Source organism: Montipora foliosa, chromosome 10 (assembly GCF_036669935.1).
Source record: "Montipora foliosa isolate CH-2021 chromosome 10, ASM3666993v2, whole genome shotgun sequence".
Classification (NCBI taxonomy): Eukaryota; Metazoa; Cnidaria; class Anthozoa; order Scleractinia; family Acroporidae; genus Montipora; species Montipora foliosa.
The window spans coordinates 22,708,297-22,728,296 of record NC_090878.1 but is presented as its reverse complement, the minus strand read 5'-3'; the positions used below and the strand labels follow the sequence as shown (position 1 = coordinate 22,728,296).

Below are 20,000 nucleotides of genomic sequence, written 5' to 3'. Positions count from 1 at the left end.
GGCTGGCCAAGTACTCTGAGCGAAAGGATGTACACACCGGATTGCTTCCACGGGACTCTTATTAGAAAATTGACTTCGCCTTTGTTTTTTATCCAGCATAGAGTTGTAAATCTTAAGCATTTTTGACGGGCGAAATTCAAGCCTGTGTTGGCATTTTATCGTGTTTTAGTGCTAATTGGCCTCAACCGGGTCTAGGATGTCAAACCGACTCCTGGTTTTTTTCAAAAGATAACTGACCATTCATGAATATTTTAAATCTCTTTCTTTGATGGATTGCGATGGCAACATTAAATATTGTCATTCGCTTCTCCCTCTTCACCAGGTCCTTGCAAGCTCGTGACCTGCTCGTGGAATGCCTGGGGAGACTGGTCAGCCACCTGTGGTCGAATGACTCGACAGCGGACAAGCAAAGTCAATCATCACGTGGTCAACCGACCAAACTGTAACGGCCTTCAAACTACATGTCCCGCACCACAGACCCAATCTAAGGTGGTTTCGTGTGAGTTCCTTACTTTCCTTCTCTTACTCTATAATTAAGTCATTCTGAAGTTTCTTCTTGGACAAGTTATAGGAGTTGACTTTTATACTGTTTTCCTTGGGCAATTAATCAATGTAATGATGTACAATCCCCATTCTAACTTGACCTAATAATGCCATTTCTTCATTTTTGTTTGAGTAAAACCAGGAATGAAAGTTAGTAAGAACGATCATCGGAATTGGATGCACGCGCAACTCAAGCAGTAGCAAGCAAACCTGAAAACATTCAGGCTTAAACAGGATTCGAACCGGTTTGAGCGAAGACGAAGACTACGGCATACAGAAAAGGCTCTTTTGTTCTCTCCTTCTTTACTTCGCACCAATTCAAACTCGAATAAGATTATTAGAATCGGTACGCAAAATGAAGTTTGAGCTTACCATCTTCGAGTCGGTATTTTTGGTCCTGCAAAGGTCTTTTTGCTGATATTTTCAAATTTCTGACAAAAGTACTGAAGTAAGCTCTCTATTGAGATTACCGCGAAATTGCCTTAAATGTCTTGTGCCAATTTCTCAACCGATAAGAAGCGAAACCAAACTAACAGAGGCTTTTCATTCATGGGTGCGTTTTCTTATGTTCTGAGCAAGTTACGTGATCAGAAGTGCTTCTTATTCTTGGCTCATCGTGGTCTTTACGCTAACTGTTGGCATTCCGAAAGCAAACTAGACGTTATCTATTGTTGGAACAAGAAATGAGTTTATCTCAGCTGAATGGTTACGTCACATGCTACTTAGAAATCAACGTTCATCCATTTTCCTTCCTTTTATTTACTTCGATTTTTCCTTTTGAGTTCACGTAGTATTTTAACATTCTAGAAAACGTTCAGTAAAAGCCTTTAACTCAGCATTTGGAAAGAACAAAAAATTACAACGAAAGAGCTTTAATTAAGTTGCAGTGTAAAGTTAAACTGATTAACTGTTTGATTTTTGCTGTTAGCTCCCCACACATTTCAATTTCTAAAATAGGAAGCTGGTCAACGATTTGTCTACAAATGCCACTAATTGGATGCGCACGGATTTCAACAAGGGTCACGAGACCTTTATACTAATAGACCCTTTATTTTCACACGATGATGTTTAAAGCTGAATATCTTGTGGTGTCGTGCACAAATGAAATTAAATGAAATGAATACATATTAAATCATGTTGGTTTTTGAGGAGAGAGGAAAACCGGAGTACCCTGGGAAAAACCTTTCGGAGCAGAGTAGAGAACCAACAAACTCAGCCCACATATGAGACAGGATCTGAGAATCGAATCCGGGCTACATTGGTTGGAGGCGAATGCTCTCACCACTGCGCTATCCCTGCTCCGAGTTCATAGGTGGTTGGCGATCCTACAGTTTCATACTCTCCTATTAGTTTGTTCAATGAATACTCAACCTGATATCCAAACTGCTAAACAGTCAGACAGACAGTCTTGCTCTTTAAAATTTTAGGCTGTAAGGTGGATTTCGGAGTAATTATGGACGAGTCAGGAAGCATCAGGGTACCGGACTTCAGACGACAAAAGGAGTTTGTAGCAGCTCTGGCAAAAAGCTTCAACAACTTTGGCCCCAATGGAGTGCGGATGGGTCTGATAACTTTCAGCAGTGGTGCTAACATTGATATCAAATTGAACCAATACTCCGAAAAGTATGGTTTCATGGCTGCTGTGAGAAACGTGAGGCAAACAGGTGAAAGATCTGAAGAAGAATGTTTTAGAGAGATTCAAGAGATTTAACACTGCATTGGCCGTATTTATACTAGAGGACGTCTAAGACGTCCAGACGAATTAAACGTCTGGCCGTAAGTGCGACTAATATAAATACGGGACGCACTTAACTTCGACTGCTAGAAATCAAATTCACAATTTTTTCAAAAAATACTGAGATTTAATCACCAAAGAGACTGTGTGCACTTCATTTCTAAGTGCGCCCCAGTTAAGTGCGTCTCGTCTTTAAACTAGACGGCTTGGACGTCTTGAGACGTTTAATTCGTCTGGGGCCAATTGTTCGAAGGATGGATAGCCGCCATTCACTGGATAAATCACTATCCAATAGATAACTCAATTGGTTTTCCTACTGTTCATCCGCTGGATAGTGATTTATCCATTGCATAAGGTTATCCACCTTTTGAACAACCGAGGCCTGACGTTTAATGCGTCCACCTTATTTCCCGTATTTATACTAGTCGTCTAAGACGTCTAGAGATGTCTTAGACGTCCTCTAGTATAAATACGGCCATTTACAACAAACGACAAAACAAATATCTGCGTTTTGCTCAAAATCAAGAAAAAGTTTATTATTTTGGTTCCAATCTTGCTTTTTGGCTGCAGTTACCAAGTAATTTATTAAACAATGCAAAAAATGCAGAAAATAGATCAGAAACGTATCTTATAACACTTGCTGTTTCACGTACAAAGGATGCTAACTCTCTCTGAAAACGTTTTCTATCGACAACATTTCTTCAGAGGTTTGGCAGAAAATAAGCGTAGATAAATTATAACTTGTGACTTTTGTTGTTTTGATCGAAACCACGAGAAAACATAAGACCAACAATCAAATATCTGAGATTAGTATATGTCAAACCATTGAAAAGTGTTCTCTGTTCCAAAATACGTATACTCTTCCAAGACTTCCTCGGCCAGTTGGGTTTATGCAAGAATTAAGAGAACGTGGAGTAAGAGACTAAAGAGCGAATCCGTTTTTCCCTAATTTCGCGAGTGCGTAGATCTGTACTATTTTACGATTGACATCGAATTGATCGATAGAAAGGGAATTTTTCATAATGCAATTTTTGCACTATTACATTTTATCTTAACGTCTAGAGAACTCGCAATATATGATTGCGTAATACATGTTCAAAGGATTGTCCCGTTGTCGATCGTCTCGTTGGCGTCTCAGTTTATCTTGAGTGGCCCGAACGTTCTTAAATAGAGAGTTCCTTAAATTGTTCGGAAGAAAAACAAGACTTTTTTTTCTTTGTTACAAATCTAGGTGGGAATACTAACACTGATCAAGCTCTGAATCTCGCCAGGACACGATTCTTCACTCTGTCTAATGGAGCAAGATCGGGCGTTAGCAAAGTAAGTTTACTATAGCACAGTATGGTTAAAAATTCTGGATTCAAATTCTTAACGATGATTTATGTTGATCTCCGATCGCCTTTTAAGAGCAATTCCGTCAATTCTGGTTTGCCCAGTACTTTCATTTTTTACCCTTTGTTATTTTTAATTTTTTGACAAACGTACAGGGAAGATTACAATATGAAAAAAGAAAAATACAATGACACTTCTACATATATCTATCCCGTGACCGGCATGAACATAGTATGTACATTTAAGACGTGAAACATGCGCAAACTTAATAACATGTATTCAAATTTTGTAAAAGGCAGAGCTTACAAACTAAGCGGAATGCTGTCAAACACAATAAGCTCCTCTTTCATTTAATAAAATGGCTTATTCTTTAATAAAATTGAAACAAATATAACAAAATTGTTTCTCACTCAAAAATATAGGCAAGCTAAATTATTTTAAAATGGTTACATCCCTAAAATCTGCAAGAAATACACTTTGTTTCAATTTTACTAAAGCATTAATCACTTAATTTTATTTTTATTATGTTTGTTAGTATTCCTTTAAGTTTGTAAGCTTGTCTATTATAAAACTTGTATGTCGTTTTATGTCCGTGTATCCGTGTTCCTAATTAATTATTTGTATGCAAGTTATTAAGTTTGTACGCCCCTCATTAAGTTCGAATGCCATTAATTAACTTTCCGTTCATTTTTATCAAGTTTGCTTGTGCTCTATTCAGTTTGTATGCAAATTATCAAGTTTGTAGGCTTTTTTTGTCCATACCGGCCACGATATATCTAGCACTAGATAAAACATTTCTTTTTCAGCACGATGTAGTAATGAAACAAACTAGACTTAAGCACGTGGCGAAGGCTGACCGTAGAATGCCGCAATCGCTTTACGGACGCAAAATACATAACGAGGTCACGTGGCACTCCGAGCGCTTGCCAACCTCCACCAGGCCTCCGCTACGCGCCGGAAAAAAATAGCCCTTTATGCTAGTGAGGATTATCCCAAATTACATTTTCTGGTCCAGCTATCCAAATAGCTCACTTTGCATTGGATAAATCTGTCGTTACATTATGGTCCACGATCCGCACTCTTTGTTTACCTTTGCGTCCCCACAAATAATTCCATAAACGCTCGCACTTTTAATCTTGACCCACGCTATCACTCTTTCCCGATGTCAGCTGTAAGCGGGAGAAGGTTCGTGTATATAACTCACTGGGATACGTCAGTTTTGCCTGCGTTATACGTCCAATCGTTTTAACATTGGGAAGAATATTATTGTTTCTCTTGCTTTTGAAACCACGACATTGACTCAAAGTCAAAGCGTCCATTTTTAAACAAAAGAAGAAGGTCTTTTATAGGCTCGATTTCCGCCTCTCACGCGATTTCGGGGTATCCTCCCCGAGAAGAAATGGCTGGACTCTCGAGCTATATTCGAGCCTGGGTCTAATATCGCTTTGAACCTAGCGTTTTCAATTCGCCTAAAAGAATACCACCTTGTATTCGTTTTTTCATTGATACTACTCCTATAAAATGATAATGAAAAAACCACAGATATCCCAAACTGAGTCTGAGCCAATGTATGTTCTTATTGTTTATTCAGTAAGAACTTTTTCATTTTACGGCAAATCACGGCGTCATTTTATTTCTGTTCGAATTCTTTTCGTTTGTAGATGGCACTGGTCATTACAGACGGATCCAGCACCGGTGGAATTGACAAACTTCGTGCTGCTGTCAAAGAACTCAAAAGAATGAAAGTGAACATCATCGCAATTGGTGTTGGTCCAAACTTTAACCGCCAAGAATTGGAGATAATAGCTTCGGATCCTATAGCTTCTCACGCGTTTTTCGTTCCCAACGCTGCTAGATTAAATAACTTTCTTCAAACTGTGGCGAAATTTTCTTGTCAGGGTAAGACCCAAGTCAACTCTTAGACTTTTCTTAGTCGGCAACCTTCCCAGACAGGGGTGTAGCTACTGGGAACTTACGGGAAGGGAAGGGGGTCCGCCCGTGCCAATTGTAATGAATAACGGGTTTATACGAGTACGCCCTGAGCATGCGCGCTTCAAATACGTCGTTTCAAGCCACATGCGCCTGATTGATTTGTAGTTTCTGTTGTCCTCGTGTGCTCGTTTCTCTTAAAGTGTCCCATTGCAGCTGACCTTATGAAATTTGAAGGCAAACAACGAAAACTTTGTGAAATACGTTAGTAACTCGTTAGTGTCTGGGTTGGGGCCACCGTCGGTGCAACATTTTTAGATTATACCAATTTATAATATCTACTATAAAAAAGAAAATGTAAAGTTAAATTCTCCAGTAAAATGTGTCCGGCTTGGCTATGATGTATCAAAACGACTATTGGTGTAGTAGGAGGTTACGTCTCAGTTAGCAAAAATGCCATAAGTCGAAGGGGACTTTGCTCGAGTGCGGGATATGTAGATTCAGTTGAGGATGTTGATTTGGTTTTCTTAGTTTCCAGTTAATCAAAAGTGAATGTTAAATGTCATTCACATGTTTTACGAAGGTAATGGAAACCGATTAATTAAGACTGAGTATAGCAATGAACTTAGATAATAATAACAATGATTAGCCTAAATCTGTATAGTAATAATAATAATAATAATAATAATAATAATAATAATAATAATAATAATAATAATAATAATATTAACTAGCCTATGTCTTAGTTTAGGTACAGCTTGATGGAGTTTGTCTTAATTGACTGACTCAGCCGAGCTAAATTATGCAACACAACATAGGCTTCACGCTAACGGTGCAAGTAAACTTGCCTTAACTGGTTAGGAGCTCGCCATGGTGTTGGTTTGAGTTTACTGGACAATGAGATAAGCCACTTTCAAAAATACCCTAATACTCTTTGTTTGTTCTCTTTGGACTTACAATGGTCCCGAGAGAAAATAAAAACAATGCTCAGTTTATGCAAAATTTTGGAGGGCAAAATAAGAGTATTGTGGCCTATTGGAGAGGTGCTTCAATAATATATAACGATGATGACGATGTATATGACGATGATGACGACGATGACGATCAACCTAGTTCCCAGGGTAGATACCCTGGAAACGAGGTTGGATAACGATGAAGATGATGAGAATGATAATGATGAGTGTCACTTTATTAAAGCCTAAAGCTTATCTAGTCGAGCATAAGCGATCAACTAATTGGAGAGAATGTAAAAAAGCAAGTTTAAGTAAATCAAATTAGAAATGTTGGTTTATGGTGAGATGAAAAACAGAGTACTCGAGAAACGAACCCGTTGAAATTAATTTCGCAAATGATGACGCCGAGTCTAGGTGAAGAAAGAAAGCACTTGTATTCTGCAGCATGCATATTTATTTCTACTTCACTCTCAGTCAGAGCAACTATCAATCAAATACAATCTCAATAATAATTACGAACGCACGGTTGGCGAATCTAGAATGTTATGTGTATTACACTATTTTCTATTTACAATTCAGTAGCAAATGCCGACTCAACGTCAGTATGATCTTAAATTCATCTTATATTCCCTAATTTTACACTACACCGAGAATCAAGCTCAGGATACATTGGTTGATTCCCTGGTAGAAAAGGACTCTTTTCTTTTGCGTTCGCTTGGCTGACGAGTGCGGGAAAAGAGACCTGACTTTGATCCAACCACCGTCCACAAACGTGGACGGCACTCTTCAAACCGCATGCCCCATGATGTGTTTGCTGACTGTGAATTGAACACGCTGTGTCCCGCGCATTCCTTTATAGCAATTCCGCTGTTGTTAAGTGAGCCCACATAACATGAAATACCACGTGATGATTCAGTCACTACGTAATAAACGCCGCGCATGCTCAACACAGTTAGTTTCGACCCACGGCAGAGGTCTCTTTTCTCGTACTCATCAGCCCAGCGAAAGCAAAAGAGAAAAAAAAAAGCAAACAAAAAAAAAACAAACAAACAAACAAACAAAAATTATACAGGTGGTATAAAATACAATATAGGTTCACAACGATATGGTCGAAGTAACCTGGTCCACAAATAAAGAGTATAAGTATGTCGATACGAGATGATACAAAACCAATTAGCGAAAAGAGTGAGGTGGCTGTTAATCATCATCATTCTCTTTTATGTTTTTAGTTTTCAAGTGTAAATACGTGACATGTGACTACAGCGTTTGGTCTTCGTGGTCCACATCATGTGGCAGAAACATGAAAAGAAAAAGAACACTGACCAACGAAACTGAACACATGATAGAACAGCAAGGAGGATGCTCTGGTTGGCAAACCACGTGTAACAAGGAAATATTGGAAACCAAGGATTCCAATTGTGAGTATTGACAACGACACGTGTGGAATCCATTTTAAAAACCTGAATGCAAATAGAAGTTATTTCTAAAATGAAATGCAATGCAATGCATACTGAACTGGCCACTCCCCATAGGGGCTTTTTAGGGTCAATGAAACACAGCTAACGAAACGACAGAACAACAACAACAACAACAACAACAATTGTTAAAAACCCCAACTGATCCGAATCAAACCAGTACGTTATTACAAGTGCTTCTGAGAAGTTGAACCAGGGGCTACGTAATACCAGGATCAAATTAAACTAGTGGTCAGAAACCTGATCTCCGGATCTGAAGGTAAGTACCCTAATCACTAGGCTATACTGCCCCTATTTGAATAACCGTAGGCCTTTATTTATAAAAAAACATTGTAAGGCACTTGACAATCAATAATGCTTGGTTTAACCTTTTTTTTACAAGGAGATGCGTGAAGGAGTAACCGTTTAATACTTTTCTCCCCTTTTATAATAACGAATTTGTAACTCAAACGCCAATTTGCGTAAAATAGCATGAAATTTTGGTACCTTACTATGCTTCATTGAAGCATCAAAAACTACTAACTGGTAAGCCATTTCACTCTAAAGTAGAGAGAAATGGTCAGATATTGCTTGTCTTACTACAAAAAGCCCAGCTATAGCTGAAATACCTGCGTCGCGTTACCGAGAGCTCGGCCTTTTGAGTTTGCCGACATCACAAGACTGACTTTTAGTGTGTTTCACAGACAAAAACTGGATCTGGGCAAACCTGGGTATAGTCCAGAACATGTGATTGGACGCTTGAGGGCCTCCACAAGTTATTTCGCTCATAGTTTAGAAACTATTAGTTCTTTTTTTCCTTCGTAGAACACGTAATACACAAGGGCTTTGTAATTTAACTTTCGACAGGTCCTTGTAAAACTGTAAAATGTACTTGGAACCCGTGGACAGAATGGTCGGCGACTTGTGGAGTAGCTGAAAGGAACAGGTCGATCCAGATATCTAGTGTTACAGTACAAAGGCCAGACTGTTCTGGTCTGCCACAGACCTGCACCCAGCCACCCCAAAAGGAAACTAGGAAGACCATGTGTACCTGTCTGACAGTCCAGTGTGTATGGAATCAATGGAGCGATTGGTCGGCTACTTGTGGCAGAGCTTCACGAAGTCGAACTATGCGGTAAGTTAAATTTCAGGTCTGATTCATCTGGTTATTTGTACCAGAGTGGGGAGGGCGCAGTGGTTAGAGCACTCGCCAGTGTGACCCTGGTTCGCTTCCCAGACTCGGCGTCTTATGTTGGTTGAGTTTGTTGCCGAGAGGCATTTCTCCGGGTAGTCTGGTTTTCCCCATTCCTCAAAACCATCATTTGATTTGATGTGTATTGATTTGAGTTTACGTTGTTGCGAGGGCCACCATAATTAACTTTGTGTTAGCTACCAGGTGCCATCCTCTTTCCACATTGTTTATTAGGGAGCTTACGAAACGACGACGCCGACGGCAACGACGACGCTACAAAACAATAGGTTTAGTAAGCAAAAACAATGGCTCTGCACGCTTTGCACGTGCGTTTTACAATTTAGTACATTTCTTTGCCGTCATCTCCTAAATGATGACGTGAAATGACCAAATTCAAGGTTCTGTGGAGGACGTTAGCACATGACGATGAATTTTCAGTTCTCTCTCTACGCTTCCAACTCACTCATACCAGTTTAATTCCTCGACAGTTACTACACATTTTTAACGCGAAACGACATGAAATAGTTTCGTAGTGATATGAATGACGCGAACTCGTATTTTAAAATGAAGTCCTAGTTGCCGTCGCCGTCCTCGTTTCGTAAGCTCCCTATTGTTTCAGAGACGGAGTACTCCGTTTTGACTCCGAACTGCTAAGAACAGACCAATTTCGATATATTAAAATTCATTCCTAAACAAAAGGCATCGTCTTGAGGCTCTAGGGAATAAAGATAAGGATGAATTTGTGAGAGTTTATTCTCCAGAGCCTCGAGATGATGCCTTTTGTTTAGGACTGAATTTTTATATATCGAAAGTGGGGTTTTTTCGACTTATTACAAGACAAATACGATCATCATGGGAGAAAACCACTACTGTCTTAAATAGATGTGTACTTAAAGGTGATGAGTCGGGAACACTAGTAAAAAAAATCCGAGGTCTCCTTTGGAGACGCCAAAACTTTGACTCTTTGATTTCTAGTTCGAATGCACTACCGCTGAGCTATCTAGAAGGTCATAGGAACTGTAGACCATTCAAGTATGTAAGGGTGACAACTCAGGTATCCCGCTTTCAACTGCCAGGACTAAAGTTGTATGAAGAGTGCATTCCCGCAAGTACAGTGAAAAGACACTGAAATGTTAACCCCTGTAAATGAATGAAGAAATGTATGTCTTCCTCGATGGTTACTCGGGAGTACTCGAAGAAAATTTGAGTCCTCCTTCGCAAACGTCAAACCTATCTTCCGACTACAAGATTGGATGCTTTACAACCGAGCTATTCTAGACTCGCGTGAGCCATGTCATTAAACTGGGTTCAAGTGACATTAAAGAGAAAACATTAAAATTGCCGTAAGGGATGGACAAAATGGGGAGCTTTAGCACGCGCGGTTTTGAGACGCGGACGGCAACCGGAATTGAGCTATTTTCCATTTTAGCTTGTCTTCACACAACCACATTTACATTGCCAAGTGTGATATCTTTTTTCCATTAGAGATTATTAGTATGAAATCTGGGAGACGCCACTGTCCTGGCACGCAAAATATTTTCTTCTCGTTGCCGCCCACGTCTCAGAAACGCGCTTGCTTCACCTCCCTAATACGATATAATTGGAGTCTGACGCTCACACTTTTTTGTAAGGTTAAACACAACGTTATAATTAACAGTAACTAAAGCAAGAAGTTTCAATCCAAAAAAAATAAGTCAAAAAAAGTCATCGTCCATTTATTTTTTTCATCGTCCATTAACTTTTTTTCATTTTTTAACTGGCTGTCGTCTTCCTCTATAAGTAAAGTTGATGATGATGACATTGTTGTTGTTGATGTTGTTGATAATGACGATGACGATGATGATGATAATGATGATGACGACGACGATGACGATGATGATGATAATAATGATTATGATGACGATGATTGTAGAATACCAGGATCAGATTCAACTACAAGAGCCGGATTAAACACAACAAAAGTCTTTCATGTCAAACACCGCTCTCACGCTTCCGTTTTACCCTACATTCTTCACGTACGAATTTCCGAATTATAGCAACACACTGTTTATGTAACCTACACGAAACATCCTACGATGATGATGATGATGTTTACTATAATTATAGTCCCAATCGAAAGAAATCTACTCTTCACTAATTTATAAAATTACGGGTTAAGACTAATCATCTCTTTTTATACTATTATCAGAATTGCTGTAACGCTAAGTTTATCTTTAGTCAGATGACCTCATTTTTTGGTGGTGTTGATATTTGAAGTAATTGCACTTAAAATTATGTGTGCGAAAGCGTGTACGTACGGTGAGGATAAAAGTTAGAAGGCTTACAAAGGAAAACTTGATAAGAAGGGGGTTCGAGAGTGAAATCTCCAGTTCCCGGTTGTTCGAAAGCCGATTACCGTAATCCAGGATTAGTGTGAACTTTTGTTTCATGTTTTCAACTTTTTGGTGAAAGTTTCTTTTGCTTATTTTCGTTTTTCAAGATTGACTTCTTCTAATGTAAACTTTTGCAGAATATCAGCGTTGAACAGCATTTAGGAGTAGAGAAATAAACTCCCTGGTTAATTTTTAATATGACTGCGGATTAGCGTTAATCGGCTTTTGAACAACCGGGACCAGAAATTTAAATTACACTAATTTTTGAATCAAAATTGGGCTTGCATTCAACAGGCCATTTCATGTCTTTCTTCTCTTCAAAGCGAGTCCAAGTGCGAAGTTTTTGTGATGATAATGAGTTGTACTTTACATATGAATGAAAACTAATTTTTGTAACAAGCATGTAGCACGTAGACTCGCCTTGAAGAGTAGGCAGACATAAATGGCCTATTACGTGCATTTCATTTCTCGACATTAGTATTCATCAGCGTGGAAATTACATGAAAACATATTTGGCACAGGTCAACTCAGGTAACTGTCCAAAAAGAGAGCTGCGATGGACTGCCACAATCATGTCCTCCATCGCCTGAAACTCAAAACAGAACGACTAACTGCGCGTGTCAAACTGTTAACTGCACCTGGCAAGATTGGTCGTCATGGTCCACGTCGTGTGGAGTGGGAATGCGCATGCGTGATATCAACGGTATGGTCTACTTCTTAAGTCTATACACCTTTTTCCAAAATTAAAAATTGAAAAATTACTACTTTTTCAAGTTTCCTTGCAAATAAGGCCTTTTGGCCTTGCTTTCAAACGTAAAATTCAAAAGATTATCTTACCTTGAACAACGCCAAAAGGGCCAATTTGCAATCAAACAAAAGAAGAATACTAAAACGTCGGCCATTTTGGAATAAGGTGTATTTCACTTATGGCAGCATAAAGGCCCACCTTTAATGGACAGGCTTTTCGAACGTTTGTTTTTCTATGGAAATTCGCATTGCTTATCGTAGCGATCTAATAGGCCATTTCCAAGTTCATGTCTGCCTCCTCTTCAAAGCGAGTCTAAGTGCGAAGTTTTTCTTATGAAAATTAGTTTTCATTCATATGTAAACTAGAACTAATTACCATCACAAAAACTTCGCACTTAGACTCGCTTTGAAGAAGAGGCTGACGTGACCTATTGGATGGATTTCAGCTTTGGCGGAGTTTTTATATACGAAAATTTTTCCGCGGCACGCAATGCCTGTCGGTTGAAGCCCGGCCTTAAAGAAATGTCTTTCCGTTATATGAGCACTACTCATGTGACAAAACGATTTGAAAGAGATAAGCTTAGGTTGCGTAGAAGAGTCGTTTCCATTTTTTTTTCGCTGAACGAGAGATTACGACGGGTAGGGGAAGGGAGGGGATGTGAATGGAAGGGCACGGAGAGGAAACTGGAAACAATTTATCTAACGCTTTTCGTCTAAACACGGAAGTCATCCTAGTGTTGTCAGATTGGCCAATTGTCCGTCAATTGAAAACCATTTATGTAGAACATTACACCGCTCGCTGAACTCGAAAAAAGCAGTAAGAAGAGCTCTTCCGAACTCGCTCTTCGGGACGCGACCGAAAATTAAATCCTTGCAATAGTTGTAGTTGACGAATCCACAAGTGCTATGAAGTGCGTCACATCAGTTTTATGTATTATTTCAAGAAAGTTACTGCTAAATTTGCGGGGAAAAAAACAAAACAATAACAACTTGCGTTATTATGCTCCTTGCACGATTCATGATTTTGCATTAAGCACGAGCCAATCAGATACGTTGTGGTCATCATGCCCAATCTGATTAGCCCTAATTTAGTATTTAGACAATACAGTTAACTTACGTACCAAGGCCAAAAGGCGGGGAGGCGCGGTGGCCTCATGGTTAGTGCGCTAGACTCCGGATCGAGTGGTCCGGGTTTTGGTCCTAGCCGGGGATATTGTGTTGTGTTCTTGGGCAAGATACTTTACTCTCACGGTGCCTCTCTCCACCCAGGTGTATAAATTGGTAGTGGCAAATTTATTGATGGGGGTAGCCCTGCGATGGACTAGCATCCCATCCAGGGGGGAGTAGAAATAGTCCTAGTCGATTTATGCTACGGAAACCGAGGATATGCTGCGGCGTGTTGAGCCACTGCCTCGTAAACAGACTTCAAGGCCAAAAGACCCTATAGGAGTTGAGCCTGCAGGTACATTTTCTTTTGTTTAAAAATATATGCAAAAGAGGTTTAAGGGCCAATTCGATACAAAATGACCCCTCAGCCTCGTTTATGTGACAACTCCGATAAGGGCTAATGAGAGAGATCGACACCTCCGGCTTAAGGAATTCTGACGAATCGCACTCTCTTGAAATCTGGACAGGAAAGAGGTATTTTACATCTATTTCTTTCAGTCGCGTTTTGGATTAAATAAATAGATAAATAAATACATAAATAAATAAGTAAATGCATAAATAAATAAATAAATAAATAAATAAGTAAATAATTGCCACATTTTCTGTGGGAACACTATAATACTTGTCTTGGGTATTGATGTATCTTATTCAGGCCTAAACCCTTTAAACAGTTAATACTTTGCGTTTGAATAGATACATTAAAATTCAGCTTGAAAGAAAGGTCTAGAGGACAAAGACAAAGGAAAGTGGATGCTATGCAAATATTTTTCACATTCATTCCGACGTGTTTCTATAGGCCATTTCGAAAAATACCATAATACTCTTTGTTTGTTCCCCCCCCCCCCCCCCAAATTTTGCATACGCATTGTTTTAGATCTCTCTTGGGACCATTGTAAGTCCCAAGAGAAACTGGAAACAGTGCTTATGCAAAATCTGGGGTGACAAACAAAGAGTATTATGGTATTTTTCGAAGTGGCCTATTGTTTTTGTCCTCACTGCCTCAATATCAAGCTGAATATTTGATATTTCGAAAATGACCTATTGAATTCTAAAGGATTATATTCCTTTTATCCAATATCGGTTGTCATATAATAGCTTACAGGTATTTTTTGGGACGTTAACCCCCGCCATTACGATATTTTTGTTCCTTTTGGTTCCAAGCTTTCACGCTTTCCCTTTCTCGCTCTGTTAAAAGTTATGGAAACGACTGCTTCACAGGCGAAAGTAATCTTTTTAGCGATAAAGCAAAATTTCTATTGTAAAACGCAGTTGTAAAGTAAAGAGTCGGTCTTTTATACGAGGTGATATTCAGTGAGTGGAATTCTCAGGGACGTGGTTACTCAGTAACATTCTAAATAAGCATGATAGCGATCACTGGCCATGCATGACCCAACTGGGGAGACAACCAACTGAATATAAGCAACACGATGTGGAGTTACATTCGGGACGAATGAAGGCTAATGCATTGGGTTCTCAGAGGGTTAGTGAACTGGAAGAATTTTTCATGCAAATCTTGCGCCCCCCTCCCCCCTCCCCCCTCCCCCACTTTTTCTCCCTTGGCCACAGTGCCTCAAGACTCTTGATTGACGTTCTGTTAGTTGGACACAAACGGAACTGAACTTAAGTTACAAACCAGGAAACGCGCATGTTTGTTAACACCTTTCTGTTTACACAAATCTGTTTTTCTTTGGATAGAAATTGTTATCTCCGTAGACAAGCCTAGCTGCGCGGGTTTACTACAGAATTGTACAGAGAACTCGCTAAGTGAGTCACGTGAAGTAAACTGCACATGCCCTACGGTTGAATGCCGCTGGAACAACTGGACTGAATGGTCAGCTAGCTGTGGCCTGGCTAACAGAACAAGAACAATCAAAACGATACAGGTTTGACTGAAACTGTGTGTTTACCGATAAATCTGCACTGCTATTCAAAGGGCGAGTAGTACTATGCAGTAGATAAAGCATAGTCTAGTAAATGACTTAATTACTTTTGATAGCGCTTATCCGCTGGCAAGGGAATATGTAGCAAGTGAGCTTTAAGCACATACAACTTCTTTACCATTTGGAAAAACATTTGCTTCCAAAAACTGCATATATGAGACTTGTGAAAGGATCTATGGCAATTCGTCTTTCGCTTTATTTCACCACCTCAGAGTTTCCACCCAAATAATCTTTCGCGGTGATGAAACTCTTCAACGTTCAATGAAACCTATTAAACTTACAGTGCAACTTTCTGAAGGGAAAGCTAGTGGAAATAAGACTTGAGAAAAGGGTGACTGTCTAAATTTCCTGATCATACCACGCTTTGAGGAAAAATATCTGTCGCCCTATCTTTTTTCCTTTGCACAATATAAGGTTATTCAATTCCTGTTTACACCACCTTCTGTTATCTGAATAGTACCAAATGGTCCTCGATCCTACAAGAAATATCCACTCTCTCTAAAAATTAACTTTAATACAAAGGAAATGATGATTGCAATCGCATTTTTTTAAAATTGTTAAAAGAAGGGTTTGCTTCAGTTAAAAGTTAAGCTTTTACATTCAAATTTCCTGGGCGGCGCGAGAGTGCAAATCTGAATGGTTCATTCTATATTTTTTCTTTTAAACCACACGTATCAATTATATTATTTTTAGAATTCTTCGCCCACATTGTGCGACGCGAACAAAATGGACTAATCGCGAAAAACGTACGAGAATTGCAAAGTTTCTTTTAAACTGACATTTTGGTCGACCTCGCCCTCGTATTGTTATGATTTCCCCACTCTCACTAGTACGCACGTGGTTGCCATAGTAACTTATGACTGACAGAATACAACTTGGGACAAGAGTGCGTTACTCTGATCTAATCAGAATCGAGTAACTTTATCGAGTTTGTTGGAATTTGAAAACTTTGTTTTCTCCTTTCTTGTTTGTACAGACATCTGTTCAGAAATTGAGATGTGATGGCTTACCTCAATCGTGCCCTCAGCCTGCACAAACACAACAACGGACTACAGACTGCAAATGTAAAACAGTGAACTGTGAGTGGAAGAGTTGGTCATCCTGGTCAACGACTTGTGGACTGGGAACAAGAATTAGAACTATAAACGGTAATTGATAATTTTTAATTGACCTACGAATTGAATTTGGGCTCACATCGGTCGAATTTTTGCAGTGTGGGAAGTTTTCTTTTTATTTTAGAGGGGGGGGGGGGGAGGGGGTGATTTCGTTCGTTCCTTTCTCTTATTAGTTGTTACGACACAAATATGAGTTGTAAACTTAAGACTTTCAATAATCAGAAATTCATGATGATTTTTGAGAGATACAAACTCGAAGTGTAATAGAGCAGTTCTCCATTTTCGAATTCCTCGTAAGACACTTTGTTTGACCCCAACTTTTGCATAAACTATTGCTTTCAAATGCTGTTAGGGACGCTTTCTGAAAATTTCTTAAATTGCTAAGGAAGTATGAAATTTAAGGTAGTCATAATTTTTTAACCGAAATATGATATTTAGGTTGAAAATTTTTGACTACCTTAGATTTCAGACCTTTGGACAAAGTCACATTTTCCCTTCCTGATCAGTGAGCCCTTTGAAAGTGGTATATGCCATTCCTAGCTATTGCCACTGGAATGCTTTTTCATAACATTCGAAAAAGCCAAGGATTAATTTGTTTTCCTTTGTAAATGGTAAAGAATATGCAGTTGTGGGCCACATTCGCGTGTCAGCCATATTGGCCATAGACAATAGATTTCGTACCCCTAGCCTCGAGTTGAGGAACGAGTTTAAGAGTTTAAGAACGAGTTTCGGTGGGACAAAAGAATAGTTTTCAATGCCCTGGGACTCAACAAGGCCGTCATGTGATTAAGGCCCATACCACTCAAAGAACCGTGCATGGATGTATTCCTAACGAACTGCTTCTCCTTCTCACTCTTTGATTCTCACAAGAAACTGTGGTTGAGGTGCTAAAGCCAAATTGCACGGGACTTCCTCAGAGTTGCTCACAACCACCCCAATCTCAAAATCGCGAGGTAAAATGTAGCTGTCCCACTGTCAATTGCACGTGGAGTCAATGGAGTGATTGGTCAGCCACTTGTGGGCCGGCGACGCGTCAAAAGAACGTAACCACTCAAAAAGTAAGAATCTACCATTTTACAACTTAGGCGGAGTAATCTGTGCTTTGAATGGATTCCAGGCAGCCAGTGACTTTCTTTTATACAAATCGTGTTGCTTTTCTTGGACAAATGTAAACTAGTTAACATTTGTTTTCTTAAAAGTATTTACAATTCACGCAATAAAAGTGCAGAACCGTGGTCAATGACAGCCTTGGTGTCATTGAAAAACCAGATCAATGGTCAACTGTATACTGACTGGTCTTTTACCGCACTTTAGAAGTGATCTCTACATGGTTTGGCCCTGCTTATAGTCAATGAAGTCTCAAAAGTAAATTGCAATACCCCTGTATGTCTTCCACGTCATCTAGAAGAAAATCCTCTTCTCAAAAGACGTTACTTTTAATCCAATCCGAGACGGCAAGTTCCCCGAAAATTGCCAACATGTTTATGTTAATGTAAACTAGTATAACGTTGCAGCAACACAATTTATTAACTGATTAAAGGCATTTGGCATGAAATAGAAATTATGTTCAAGTTTGGACTGAGATCGATGAAACAGGGGTGGGCGATGTAATATTTTCTGCACTTACTAAATAGCGTATGTTATAGAAGATTGTCTTGTGACAGGTAGTAAACTACGAAGGAAATTTACTTTTTTCCCTTTACGCGTACAGGTTGTTGTGCTCAGAAACAGTTGTGATGGTTTGCCGCAGTCTTGCCCAACTGAGCCAGTCATGGAGAATCGTACGTTAATGTGCACATGTCAATCAGTGTTGTGCTTATGGGGGGCCTGGGGAAACTGGTCAGGTGAATGTGGTATGGTCAACAGAACACGTCACATTCTGCAGAATCAGACAACCATCGAAGCTGAAAGCTGTGATGGATTTCCCAAGAAATGCAATCAGCAACCAGAAACGGAGTATAACAAACTTCCAGAGTGTAAGTAAACGCAACAACTTTAAAAGCTGCTTTTGAGGAGTTGTTGATAGATTTCTTGTCGCTTGTGTTGCAGCAGACTGTTCATGATATCACTATATCTTTTTTTGATCCAGAATATTGTCTAAACTTTTGATGAATGAGTGAACGAACGAACGAACGAACGAACGAACGAACGAACGAGTAAGTCAGTGAGTGAGTGAGTGAGTGAGTGAGTGAGTGAGTGGGAGAGTGGGGAAAGGTGTGAGTGAGGGAGGGAGCGAGCAAGAGAGCGAGATAGTGAGTGCAGGAGCGAGTGAGTGAGTAATTGAAACTTAAAAAGTACGAGCTTAATTTTTTAAGGTTTTTTTCTCCCGCAGGTGAAGAGTGCTACACAGTGGAATGCGGTTACTATCCTTGGAGTGCTTGGTCAGCAACTTGTGGCAAAGCCAATAGACGCCGCATTCAGCTAATAGAGGAAATCGAATTGTTTTTACCGAGCTGTGATGGCCTTCCCTTGGAATGCCATGGCGATCAAATACAAGAGCAGACAAGAAGTACCCCACCGTGTAAGGCTGACTTCTTACTCGTGCCCTTTTTTCGATGCTGACTCGACCTTCCGATTACTAGGATTACTAATTCGGATGCTCCACCACTAAGCTATGGGAAATACTCTTGGGACCTATGTCATTAAACTAGATTACCGTGACAATAGGCCATTTTACAGTTGTTTGCTCAGCGACCAAGCCTATGAATGGCTGCGAGGCTGCCGGTGACCTTGCATTGATACAGACCTCACTGCTTTTATCATGTAAATTGTGTTGTTGTAACGCTAATTAGTCCATATTAACATTACCAAAGTATGAAGGTTTGTATCAAAACAGGGTCACCGGCAGCCTCGCTTCCATTGCTAGGCCTGGTAACTTAGCCACAACTGTAAAATGGTCTATTGTACCGCTATACTGCCAGGTCCAAAATTGTCGAAGCGTTGCATTCTCGCAATATAGTTTTGACGGAGTGAACAAGAGCTACTACGATAAAAAAAGATCTGTTCTGCATACTAATTAAGCCGCATTTTCAGCCTTGAACGCAGGTTCTCTCTCTTCTCCTCCCTTCCCGCAACATGAAACCCTCTGTAAATTAACGATTATCATTAATTCGTAATTTGCTTTGAATTTACTATTATCGTTAATTTAGGACACTGTGACCCAGGACTTTTGGTAGCAGAGAAAATAAGGAAAATAAAAAATGTTATCCGTGGATTGGATTTTAACCCGGAGTTTGTACTTTGTGGGAAAAGCTTCATCTCGCTTCATCGCTCAAGATCAAGACACCACGCTATGTAAAGAAAAAAATATTTAAGTCTCCCATAGAATATCTGTTTTTAAACTCAGAACCCCAATGCTTGAACTTGCAGGACTTGAACAAGTGAATGTTCGATTAATCAAAGCCATTCACTTAACCACTAGACGACCACATCGCTAACTGCCATAATATATTTTTTTAAGTTTAATATTTCAATATGTCACCCGTGAAGAAACAAGTTTAAGCAGGAGAAAATGTCGGTTA

General features: G+C 39.6%; 1 protein-coding gene across 2 annotated transcripts in view; it reads left to right on the top strand.

Moving 5' to 3' along the window:
- The window catches only part of LOC137973830 (uncharacterized), a 64,111-nt gene that overhangs the window by 35,721 nt on the left and 8,390 nt on the right, over positions 1–20,000 (top strand). For both annotated transcript variants that reach the window (XM_068820715.1, XM_068820714.1), the window contains 12 exons: positions 323–499; positions 1,971–2,207; positions 3,510–3,598; positions 5,272–5,509; positions 7,722–7,910; positions 8,814–9,081; positions 12,032–12,213; positions 15,120–15,307; positions 16,341–16,512; positions 17,350–17,537; positions 18,191–18,455; positions 18,812–19,000. In XM_068820715.1, coding sequence (XP_068676816.1) covers positions 323–499; positions 1,971–2,207; positions 3,510–3,598; positions 5,272–5,509; positions 7,722–7,910; positions 8,814–9,081; positions 12,032–12,213; positions 15,120–15,307; positions 16,341–16,512; positions 17,350–17,537; positions 18,191–18,455; positions 18,812–19,000 — 2,382 coding nt within the window. The remainder of the gene's footprint in view (positions 1–322; positions 500–1,970; positions 2,208–3,509; positions 3,599–5,271; positions 5,510–7,721; positions 7,911–8,813; positions 9,082–12,031; positions 12,214–15,119; positions 15,308–16,340; positions 16,513–17,349; positions 17,538–18,190; positions 18,456–18,811; positions 19,001–20,000) is intronic.